Source organism: Lontra canadensis, unplaced genomic scaffold, assembly GCF_010015895.1.
Source record: "Lontra canadensis isolate GAN:19392208 unplaced genomic scaffold, GSC_riverotter_1.0 scaffold93, whole genome shotgun sequence".
Taxonomy (NCBI): domain Eukaryota; kingdom Metazoa; phylum Chordata; class Mammalia; order Carnivora; family Mustelidae; genus Lontra; species Lontra canadensis.
Genome location: NW_022631087.1, coordinates 5,744,881 through 5,757,210, shown reverse-complemented (window position 1 = coordinate 5,757,210; position 12,330 = coordinate 5,744,881). Strand labels below are relative to the sequence as shown.

At 38.5% G+C, this 12,330-nt stretch overlaps 1 protein-coding gene across 23 annotated transcripts in view; it reads left to right on the top strand.

The window, feature by feature from the left end:
- The window catches only part of RBFOX2 (RNA binding fox-1 homolog 2), a 263,261-nt gene that overhangs the window by 231,560 nt on the left and 19,371 nt on the right, over positions 1-12,330 (top strand). For 21 of the 23 annotated variants that reach the window (XM_032836553.1, XM_032836551.1, XM_032836573.1 and 18 more), the window contains 3 exons: positions 144-197; positions 8,966-9,058; positions 11,869-11,929. In XM_032836553.1, coding sequence (XP_032692444.1) covers positions 144-197; positions 8,966-9,058; positions 11,869-11,929 — 208 coding nt within the window. The remainder of the gene's footprint in view (positions 1-143; positions 198-8,965; positions 9,059-11,868; positions 11,930-12,330) is intronic. The other 2 variants (XM_032836560.1, XM_032836559.1) reach the window with 1 other exon arrangement.

The window sequence follows — 12,330 nt, the reverse complement described above, 5'->3', positions numbered from 1 at the left end:
CTTGCCAACAAGTAGAAACATGGAGGTTGAATAAGTAGCTTAAAAAAAAAAAAAAAAAAAATCTGTGCCTTTTTCAGAAGAGAATAAAGTATGTGGTCAAAAAGCTGACCATGAATAAATGTTTTTTATTTTTGTCTCTGCAGCAGTTTGGCAAAATCCTAGATGTAGAAATAATCTTTAATGAACGTGGCTCTAAGGTAAGCTTCCTCTCAGTATTAAGTGTGCCTGACTTCTTTTTAGTTTTGTTTTAAAAGGCAAGGAATCAGAAAATTTAAAGCTGTTTTCCAAGCCTGCGGAAAGTATCCCAACCTACCTGGCTTGGATCAGATTATCTCTCAAACTAAGGGACCACATGGCCCATCTTTATGCTGATACTTCAGTTGGGGGAGGGAAGGGGTGGGGGTAGGAGCAAGACAGGTGTGAGGAGGGAGGTCGGGAGCAGGAGACACCCGCCCTTTCTCGGACAAAATCGCCCTCACCAGCTTATTTTAAAGGAAAAGAGAGAAGACTCGGTGAAATTCTATGAGAATTCTATTGTGAATTCCGCGTTTAAAAATCAGATTTTGAAATGACATACTTAGAACACATTTAATATTTCAGTTCCTCAGTTGACTTACTCTCTCTTTTGAATAAATTCGACAAGGCGTAAAAACAGGGAATAGTGACTCAGGAATTCACTGTAAGCTGATTTCCTCCTCTGAGTTCTACCCAGAGAGGTAAGCTTCGGGATATAGAATCCCTTCCGTTTCAAATAGTGAGCTGGGGTTTTTTTGGCATCGGAATGAAAGTAGTAACAGTGCACAATTCCATATATGTACTCCCTTCGAAAACTGTTCTATATGAGAACTGAACATTCTAATTAAAACTGATTTCCCCCTAATAATTGACTATTTTAAATTCCCAATCTGTATGATTGAGAATTTCCATGCACTAAAATGAGCAGCAGTGATTTTAGGAAGGAGGGAATGATGAAGTCTTTGAGTGGTGTGAAAAAATATTTAATGAACCGAATTTCACAGTTTCATTCAACAGTTTTCTTCCTCCTCAACAAATGAAATACCTGCCGCAGACACAATCAGCTGTGGTCAGGCTTGTAAACATTTACCTTGCTGTGTTCCCTTCTACTTTCATTTTTAGTGTAGAGCCATTTTTGAGTTAATTTTTCATTTGGTTTTCTCTCCTGAACTTTGCAAGTTACCCCTTGGCTATGATTAAATCTCTAAGAATATAATTTGAGAAAAGCTAAATAAAACAAATAAATGAGTGAATACTTACCTCTTCAATTTCCCACTCCAAATTCACCCTACCCTGAGAATTAATAGCATATACCTACAGAATTACAGGTACCTCCTGCCACATCTAAACTAACACAAATGTATGTACTCTTCTAACGGTCCTGATTATTCCCTTCCTTTATAGAATTCATCATCACTGATACTGTTTAATTCTGATTATAATAATTCTTTGTTAATTATTAAAGAGGTAATTATACTCTAAGCTTCCAGTTTTCAGTTAAAACAAAAAAAGATTAACATGCCTATACAGACCTTTCTCCAGCACTTAACTTGGTAAGTATTTTTAAAGTGAAATCTGTTCAACCTGTAACCAGTAAAACTATTTATGCTTGTAGTTTCTTCACAGTGGATTTCTGGCCCTTGGCTTTTATTTTGGGGGCAGATTTTTAGATCCAAGGTGGAAAAATGACAGTGGTTTAGAGATGAGAAGTGCATGAACATCTCATAAATATGTAACGATTCTATGCGACACTGTTTATCCAAAGTCGTAGTCTAAACGTTTTTAGTTCTAAGTGTCTGCACTTGAGTTAAGTACACCCCAAAAACCTGACACCCATTATGGTTTCATCAGGCTCTGGGAACTTGCTCCTTACCAAGAAAAGAATTGGATTGAATTCTTATGAAGCAAAGGAAATCGATCTTTCTTAAGGCTTCTTTCATTGACTTCAAAGATTTGCCTACTACCAAAAATTGTTTAATTTCCCGATTCAGTTGCTTCTCCCTGTAATTTTCATGTTTAAATGACACACGCCTCCCTTTTCTCTTTAGGGCATCTAAAACCCTATGCTGCTCCCTACAGTAAAATGCTGGGTCCTCACTACCCTTTTCCTTTGGGGTGCTAAAGAGTAGACAGACTACGTACTCATTGGCAGTTGTTCTTATAACAAAGCACAGAATTCAGAATTGCCCGGATCTGCCTTCAGGGACTGATACAAAATCTGTCTGCATCCTTTGTCCTTCTTAACTGTCACCTAAAGTTCTCTCCTGGAACGGGTTCCCCAGGAACTGTTCTGGAAACGCATTAACAGAGGTTTATTTTGGAGTCAAAACCCAGGGGCCTCTTCTGGGATCCTCCTCACATAAATTAAAGAGTACTTTTCTTTTTGTAAATTAAGTTTATTTTCTCATTCCTCCTGTGTTTCTGGTTGACTATAAAATTACAACATGTCTTGAAAGGAACCAGCGATAAGGAGATAAGTGGTGCTTTTCTTCACTTTAGGGTTGCTCGGTTTTTGAACTGAGTGCTTTTTTGTCCAAAAATTAGCTTTATTGAATTTTTTTTTGAAGCAGTAATTGAAAAATGAGTCACAAAATAATTCTGAGATAAGTGATACTAACATGTAAAACAGTTATCAGTGAAACAGATAACCACAGGGCTCCAAAGCAAAAAAAGCAACGTGGCTTCTTTTTTATAATGAGACACTCAGCCTACGGTTTTAGAACGTTCTCACTTAAAAACACAGGTGAGCACGGTTGTGCTGCCTTGCCCGTCCCCATCCCTCCCACCCTGGCTTGCCAGCATTCTACTTTTTCAGCTTGCCTGAAAAAATTGCTGAGTATCTTCCTTTTTTGTCTTTGACCTTCCTAGTCTAGATTTGGTTTTCCTATATTATGAGATGAATGTATATCATTTACATTCATACACATGCAAAAATATATACTTAGATTATTTCATGTGATTTTTTTTTAATCTTTTTTTTTTAACCCCATACTCCTTCGTAAAATATAAAATCAGTCCTATCTAATTTCCTATGATTAACTAAAACAAAGGTAGGCTCTCGTTTTGAAAATGTTCACTTAGGATGTATGATGAAAAATGCTACCCCGCCCAAAAATGGAAGGAATATACTCAAACAGAATCTAGAAAATGATTATATGATATGTATAACTTTACTGATTCCCCAGATGTCACCAGTCATAACAATGTATTGCTATAAACAATAGAAAGATAGATAATATATTGGTAGTGTGGCCGTATGTCCTGGTTTATCCAGAATAGTCCCAGTCTGTAGCCCTTTTCTTAGCATAATTATTAATGTCCCCTTCCTCCCCCAAAGTGTTCCAGTTTGAATGATAAATTGTATTGCCCCTCCTTATAGATCCTTTGAGTAACAACTTTTAAAAAGCACCCTTTTCGAAACCATTATAAAAGAAAAACGTGATTTTTCATGTCCAGACCCAAAATAAAAAGCATAAATAGTTCATTAAAAGAGCATATTCACTAATAATCTCCTGCATTTCCTTCCAGTCTTTTTTCTCACATAGAATCTTAAGCAGAATTCTAAATAATGGTTACCTAGTTCAATTTGACTTTGCATTGGCTGTTAGATACTTCTAGTGACTAAGAATGTGTTGCTTTTCAAAACTCTTTTTAAGTTTTTATTTAAATTCCAATTGGTTAACATGCAGTGAGGGACTAGTTTCAGGTGTGCAGTGTAGGGATTCAGCACTCCATATGACACCTGGAGGGGGAAGTGTGCTCCCAACCCCCCCTTTCCACCCATCCCCCACCCACCTCCCCTCTGGGAACCATCCCTTTGTTCTCTGTAGTTAAGTCTCGGTTTCTTGATTTGCCTCTCTCTTCGTTCTCTCTTTCTCTCTTTTTCCCTTTTGCTCGTTTGTTTTGTTCCTTAAATCCCACATGTGAGTGAAATCATACAGTATTTCTCTTTCTCTGACTCATTCATGACTCTCCACCATTCTGTTCACTATCACCCAACCCATAACAATTTGTTTGTGATAATTATCACATACAGTTATATTACTAAGTAAAGAAATGTACACATTCTAACATTTATATTTTCCATAAAGTTTTGTCGACCTACTTCTGGTGTGGTTGTTGCTCCAAGGGACGTGTATCATAAAGACTGGAGTGTGTAGGAGCTCTTCACATCTTCAGACAGTGCCAACTGTTAATTAAGTTCACTGAAGGACCACAGACCACATCGCAGCAACCGTTATTGACATTTCTAGCAAGTTTTTAGCTCATGTGTTCTCATTACTTCTCTCAGGTGGATATGGATATCTGGGATGATGGGGATCTGAATTGGGGTTAGGCTTCCGTTTAGGCTGGAGTTAGGGTAGATAAAGCCTCTAATCCCATCCTCAGACACAAGTAATGTGCTGTAATTTCTTGCCTGTTTCCCTGGATTTTGATTTCATGCAAAGGGAAATTACTTATTTCTTTCAAAATATGGTCAAAAAACTGTCTTTGAAATTGCACTAACTAGGCCTTTGCTTTTCAGTAAATTCGATAGGTAATGCTGAGTTGAAATGTTTTTCATAATACGTAAAACTGAATTAACAGTGCATGTATTTTCAAAGGGCTTAGTTTATTTTTTTGTTACCATCTTATGGTTTTTAGTTTTATTTTTCTTTTATTTATTTTTAAATTTCTGTGTTCTGGCCATACCCAGGAGAACGTCTGCTTTTGGTTTCTCCCTTAAAAGTTACATGGTAAATTTCTTTCTCATTCTTCTGAGATGGAAAAACTCAAAGATTATACAAATTTCAGAATATTTTTCCAATGCTCATCCTATTGCTTGTTATTTATTGCTGTCTGAGGCCAGACTAAAAAGGTGGTAGTTATTCGGCTCCTATAGGCCCTTGATGATAAACAGATGATAAACGGACAGGTGATAACATGTTTGTCACACTTAGTAGAAGTTTTGACCACAGCCGTAATCCTGATAGACATCCCATTCCTCAGTTTTCACAAGATAAGCTAAGATAGGAGTAAATCACACATGGAAAACTGGTTTATTTAAATTGTTGACACAGAAAGAGTTTGAGAACTGAGAGCGGTAGGTTATAGTATAAAGCATAGAGACCTGCATTGTTCCATACGGTGTCCATATTGAGCACCTAGAATGTGGCAAGTTCTAAATTCAGATGTGCTTTCAGTGTAAAATACACATGATTTCAAAGACTGAGCAGAAAAAAAGAATATCTCGTTAATGTTTTTATATTAATGCCATGTTGAAATGATAGTATTTGCACATATTTTAAATATATTATTGACATTACTTTCATATAGTTTTACTTTTTCAGTGTGGCTAGTAGAATATTTAAAATTATGTATGTGGCTTGTGTTATATTTCTGTCAGATAGCCCTGTATAGACAAACATGTCAACATTGGGGAGTTTTTTAAATTAAATTTTTCTTTTTAAAGCAAGAGATTCAAATGACCAAACTTAATGTGAATTAGATTTCCAAGAATGGAGGGACACTAAAACATAATTTCACGTAAGCGTATTTTCCTGTTAGTAACTTTTTAAGCCTGGATAATCTGTAAATATCCTTAGCTCAGTTCCTGGCACATTTTCAGAATGGTACCTTAAACTTCTTTTCAGGTTTTATTTGAGTTAATATTCTTGCAACCACGTTGTAGTTGACGGAAAATCTAAAGTTTCAACACAAGAGGAAAGTATTAAAGAACAGTATTCTAAAAATGCTGCCTAAACTTCTCACCTTTCTAATCACAGACTTCTGAGAGATACATGCTCATTTCCTGTTGCTTCTGAACAAATTATCTTAAAGTTGGTGGCTTAAAAACACAGATTTGTTATCGTACATAGTTCTGGAACCTGGAAGTCCAAAATGTGTCTCACCAAGCTAAAACCAAAGTGTTGCAGGGCTGCATTCTTTCAGATGGCTCTAAGGCATAATCCAGTGCTTGCCTTTTCCAGCTTCTAGAGGGGACCCACCTTCCTTGACCTGTAGCCCCCTTCCATCTTCAAAGCCAAAAATGGCCAGTTCTGTCTTTCTCAGTCTGCTGCACTCCGATTCCAACTCTCCTGTTTCCCTCTTTTAGCTTATAAGCACCCTTGTGATTACACTGGGCTTGCCTGGATAATCCAGGATAATCTCCCTATCTCAAGATCGTTAATTTAATCACATCTGCAAAATCCCTTTTGCCGGGTAAGGTGGTGGTAACATGCACAGGTTCCAAGGATTAGGATGTGGACAACTTCGGTGTTTGTTCTGCCCGCCACTAAGTCTATTTATCTTCAAAGGAAAGAAGGAAATCTGCTTACCTCTGTTTCCTATCAGAAGTCCCAGAGTATCATCAGCAAGACCTTCTTCCTCCTTTACCCTAGGTGAAGATTGGTTCATTTTCTATCTTTGGCATTTTGATTAGTATTTCCTGTGGCGTATAAGCTCTGCTGGCTTCTGACACCACCCTGAATTCTTCCGGCTGCTGTCACTAAGTCACAGGTGCTCAGTCAGCGCATTACAGACCAGAGGCTCGCAGAACACCTTTAGCAATTGGATTTGAAAAAGAAAATTAGAAGGGTTTTAGGACGAATGGAGTTTGGTTAATAGAATACTGAACTTGGGGTTTAGAGCTTTATTTCTTATTTTCTCTCCGTTAGCTGTGGAAAGAAGCCACCTGGAAGGAAGAACGCCTTGTCGGTGCTTGGGTGTCTCACCTCAGTTTGATTTACTTTCTTAATCTTAAAAAATGAAAACAATAGATTTATCCTTTCTCTACTTCGTGGTTGTATTTACAAGACGCACAAATATGTGAGTGTATGGGTGTGTCGATGTAGGTAGTCGTAAGGCCAGTCGTCAAAACCTTAGGTGTTGGTCTCCACATCATTTGTTACCCAGCTCCTAATTTATCATTTATTTATCTAACCCAAGTCTTATAATCTGTATGAGGCTGTGGGAACCAGTTGGAACACAGTTTACAGTACTTCCACAGTGTGCTATAAAACTCCTCACTACCTGTGACCTTTCTTGAATGGTTTACTTAACTTTTTTATTGGAGGGTGCCCCAGGATTGGAGAACTGGCTTCCTGTCTTCAGTAGAGCCCAGTGTAGGTGACAAACGCACCATGTCATTAATTAGTAATCTGAGATCATATACCTCGAGCTGTCGATGTGGCTGTAACATGTTGGTATCATAATTTGTTTCTGAAAATGTGTTTCCATTGATATTTTCCACATACTTAACATTTTTAAAGAAAATGTTAATACAATTACCTGGAGCAGTCCACCTCCATCCAGCAGCAGACATCTAAATTTTTCTGTCAGCTCAGCATTGCACTTTCCAGGGTATTTGTGGTGATACCCAGATTACAGGTAAAGATACTCCATTGGGATTCTCCATGGATCACCAATCAGCAACCATTTCGTCATGTAGAATGCAAAGTAATGAGATCCGTCAAAAGGATGAAATCGCTTTTCTAAAATCTTACTGAGCTATGCACACCATTGACCATCTCGGTTAAGAACACGTTTTGTATGTAGATGGAAAGACTCGAGGAGGGCAGCAAAGCAGAACTTCCGTAAAAATAAATAACAAAGGTTTCCAGGTTATCCTACAGTGGAACATTAGAAGAATGCCAGAGGGACAGTGCAGCTCTTGAGAAATGGGGACTTGCCCAGAAAATCCTAAGAATTAACTATTCTACACATGTGAATAGCTTGGGAAAATGTTACAGTTGCAGAGTGGAAAGAGGGGAGGACAAAGCAGTAGGATGAAATTGATAGAACGCTTGATGAAATAGTCACAGAAATATATAGTAAATCCTGCTTTTGACATTGGTGGTACGATTATGACCAAGACCGTCTTTTCAGATACATGTGACTGTAGGAGTAGGTGGGTTAACTCCCTGGTTCCAGCATTTTCCACTCAGTGAGTTAAAGCTCCATACGATTTCTTTGTGTACAGTGCACAAATAAATTAATTCTAACTCGGGACCAAGTGTATTGCTGTTTTATGGTATTCTTTTCCTGTTGGACAGTATACAGCTGATGTCACTAACAGATCTCATTCGCACTGCCTTTTGATTCCTTTTTTCCGTCTACATGGAAAATTACTAATACATTTAGTAGCAGATGTAGGCTTCAACAAATGTGTAATTTAGGCAAATTTGGATAAGCTATTCTCTGGAATTCAGCTGAACCTATTTTTACTCTGAGTGCCAGTCTGGTTGTTTAAAATTCGTTGAAGAAAAGGCATAATTGGCCACTGCTTAGTGGTATTTTCATTAGCTTAGATGAACATGGGTGCTCTCTTCTTCTACACCCAGTCCCTACAGAATTATAGATGGAGGCTATGTTTTAAATTATTCTGTTCCCAGAGGAATTATGTTGCTACAAGAGAACAGGCAGAGTGGGGCCAAGTGATGAGATCTCCTAAAAATCCCAATATGCAGTGATTATACCTAAATGGAAGGCCTCATGTAGAAGTTACTGAGGAGTGACAGATTTAATTATTTTTTAGCATTACATAAAAGGACATGTAAATTAACAGCATGAATTGAAAGAGACAGAACATCTAAAACAATGTTGAGATTCTTGGTGGGAGAATTTGACCCGAGTAGCTCTATACCTTAATTTTGGTCTGGCCTCACATGCTTTACGTTTTATTTTATTATTGTTCTTGTTGTTAATTACATTATCATCATTATTATTATTGCTGTTGTTGTTGCTATTATTATTATTATTATTACTACTACTACTACAGTTCTGTATTGTTACTGGATTTAATTTCCCTTTACCAAATATGCATGGACCAAAAATGTGACTTTGGGAGAGTACTGCTGGGTCGATGCTGATGTCAGTTTCATACTGTGATATTTTTTTCTCTGTTTACCAAGAGATCAATATTTCAATATAACGATGTGCATGTTTTCCCCCCTTCTCCCGCTGCATGCAGGGATTCGGGTTCGTAACTTTCGAGAATAGTGCTGATGCAGACAGGGCCAGGGAGAAATTACACGGCACCGTGGTAGAGGGCCGTAAAATCGAGGTGCATGTCTTCAATAATTCAATTTCTGGTTTATATTTTCATTTCTCTTTTTGTGTATTCCCTCACTTATTTCACATTTGGAGCCCTGTCTTGTGTGTGTGTCTCTGCACACATGCATATGTGTATGTGTGTGTGTGTCTCTGTGTCCTTCACCTTCTTGCACTAAAATGTGTAAAAGTAACACTTCTGTCCTCTTTTCCCTATTTTTTGGTTGTTGGTGGGGGGTCTCATTTTTATTTACTTGTGTGCGTGTACATGTGTATTTGTTTCTCATTTACTTTTTTCCCCCAAAATGTTCATCTTTCTGCTCTCTTGATTTTTTTCCTTTGCTTCAGTTTGCGAGACTTCGTATGAATACCTGTGATCAGGCCAAAATAAAACTAACTTTATAAATGTCTAAAAATGATCCAGTTGTGACTTTGTGTCCTATAATGAATCAAGGAGCCAGCCAGTACCCTCTCTCTTGGGCGGCCAGTTCGCCTCCATGTGCGTGTGATGAGCAAGGAGTACAAGACGGCAGAGGTCGGGGGGGAGGGAAGAAAGATCCCAAAACTCGTGGCATTTTTAAGTATATTCACTATCACAAACTGCCACCGGGAATAGTGGATAAAATCCTCAGACAAGAGGGTCTGATGGCTGCCTGGCGAATGTGCTTTTACCGTGTTCCCGGCAGTCCCGTGGTGTTTGCCAGTCCTTTTTAAGAACGCAGTGAAGGTTAACTGGCTCCTTTCCCCTTTCCCAGTTTTTTTTAAAGTATGAAATATAAAAGCCACCATTTTGAGTAAGATGTCTGCATATTTTGCTTTTTCCCTCCCTTTCCAATGGTTTAGCATTTAGGGCCCTTCACTTGACTCCCTCTTTCCCTGGTAACTATACACAATGCTGGCGATGGTGCCCGTTGGCGGTAAGTGAAACCAAGCACTAGACAAGAAGCTTTTTCAATTGTTAATTACAAAACAATTAAATAAGAAAGAAAAAGTCCATCTGCCATCTCACATTAACACTACAAAATGTGATTTGACTTGTTCCTCTTCCTTTTCCTTTCCCCCTTTTATTTTCAATGCTCTTGAGTAGTGCCGCCTGGACTTTGGATGTACATGTTGTTTGTAGCGGTCTGAGCTGTTTGATTACTGACATCATGGTGATTTTTCCCCCTTGCACATCTTACTCAGAGTTACTGAGCTCCAAGTTTGGCTGGTTTTATTAATGCACTTCCCGCCTCTACTTCCATTCCCCTCCCCCAAACCTGTATGTAGCTCTGTTCTTTCCTTGCCCTTGACAGCTCTCTTTGCTGCCCGTGACACCCCTGACTTTCTCTTTTCTTTTCCCCTGCCTTCTTGCTCTCTCGCCCCAGGTTCTGTCCCCATCCTTCTCCCTCTGTCTCTCCTGCCCCTTCTCTCTGTCACCTGCGGCTATGGGTCTCTTGCTGACTGGTGGTTTCTGATTGGTTCTGGCCATTTTCCTTTTAGCGCTTGGGTGCACTCTGCTCTAGCAGCTAGTGTAAGCTCTGACCCCATTCTAATCCTTGTCTGCGAGAACCTCGCTCTTCACTCTCTCCCTTCTTTCCAAAACTGATTGTTTTTTTTTTTTCTTTCTTTTATTTGTGTGTGTGTGTTCTAACTGCATGCTCTCAGTCATCATTGTTGTATCCCATTCTTTCTTTTTAAATGTGAAATGTTTCTATTACTTGGTGGGTCGAACTAGAGTAAATGGAGTTTCTTTTCCTCACAAAGGAAGATTCCCACTCTTGCCAATCCTGAAGGACCTGTTAAGACATGTTTGGGTTCCGGTTCTACCAAAAATTGGTAGAACATTCCATAACACAAATTTATCACCATACAAATTATAACTTTAATGTAAATCCCCAGAGGCAAAACAAGACATTTATATTTGGTGTGTTTTAGAATTCTTTTTCTAAACGCTGGCCTGTTCTCTGACTTGACCACACGGCAGACAGCCAGGTTCTATAGTGATGCTGCACCCTCCTTGCAAGAGCTTTAGGCTGGTTTTCACACTGGGCTGCAGTCTCCTGGCTTCAGGCTCCGTTCATCTTCTTGCCATCGGCACCATCTTTGTAACACCTACTTACCCTAGCACCGAGAATGCTCTGAATTCCGCACTTCTGTAATGAGGGTGGAGAGAACCATACAGCAAAAGAAACCGGAGCTTTATTTTTTCAGTAAGTGCCTCATTTAAAGGCCTTCTGAAAACATTATTCTTAAGTGGATAGACGACATAGTCTAAAAAATTCACCATGGTCCTGAAGATGGTCAACATGGAATTCTAAGTTCTGATTTTTTTTTCCTCCTCAAACAGTAAAATCTTACACAGTCCTCAAAAATGCTGAACATTAGAACAGGTGAAATCCATAGATTTCTTTTCTTCCTGTAAATCTATTCCCTGACCCATATGGCAAGCCTCTGTTTTATTAATGAACTTCAAAGTTCATGCACAGAGTTTTTTCCTATTGACTTTTTCCCGTATTTCCCATAATGCAGAGACTTCTCTGTTTACGAGATTGCCAAAGAACTTGCAAATATATCTTTCCTTTTGAGCACTTGGTGGTAAACTAGCCTGAGTTTTCCATTTGGAGACCAAGAAACTGCATTTTACTCTTGTTAGCCTCATTTTATAAACACTTTAATTAAAATACTATATATTAATATTTTATATCGCTATATTATTTAAATCAATGTTCTCTGAAATTAACATTTTATTAAACTGAGTGCTGTGTTACTGGATGAGCAACTCCATGTTCCCTAATGTGGTCTACTTTCTCCCTGCCCCTTCTTTTTCCTTTATATTTTTAGGTGAATAATGCTACAGCACGTGTAATGACCAATAAGAAGATGGTCACACCATATGCAAATGGTAAGAGATTACAAGTCATCTTCAGAAGGATGTCACTTATTCTTGTATTAATATGTGAACTTCTGGTAATCAAAGAATCTCTCTTGATTTCAGTCTTATGGCATTTTAATTTACAGTGTACTTTACTAGAAGAGTATCCTATTTTTTTTTTAAGATTTTATTTATTTATTTGACAGAGAGATCACAAGTAGGCAGAGAGGCAGGCAGAGTGAGGAGGAAGCAGGCTCCCTGCTGAGCACAGAGCCCGATGCGGGACTTGATCCTAGGACCCTGAGATCATGACCTGAGCCAAAGGCAGAGGCTTAACCCACTGAGCCACCCAGGCACCCTAGTACCCTATTTTTAAAGTTAACTTTTTTCTTAGAATTAAGCTTAGTTTTTCAGTTACTAAGCTGTAATGG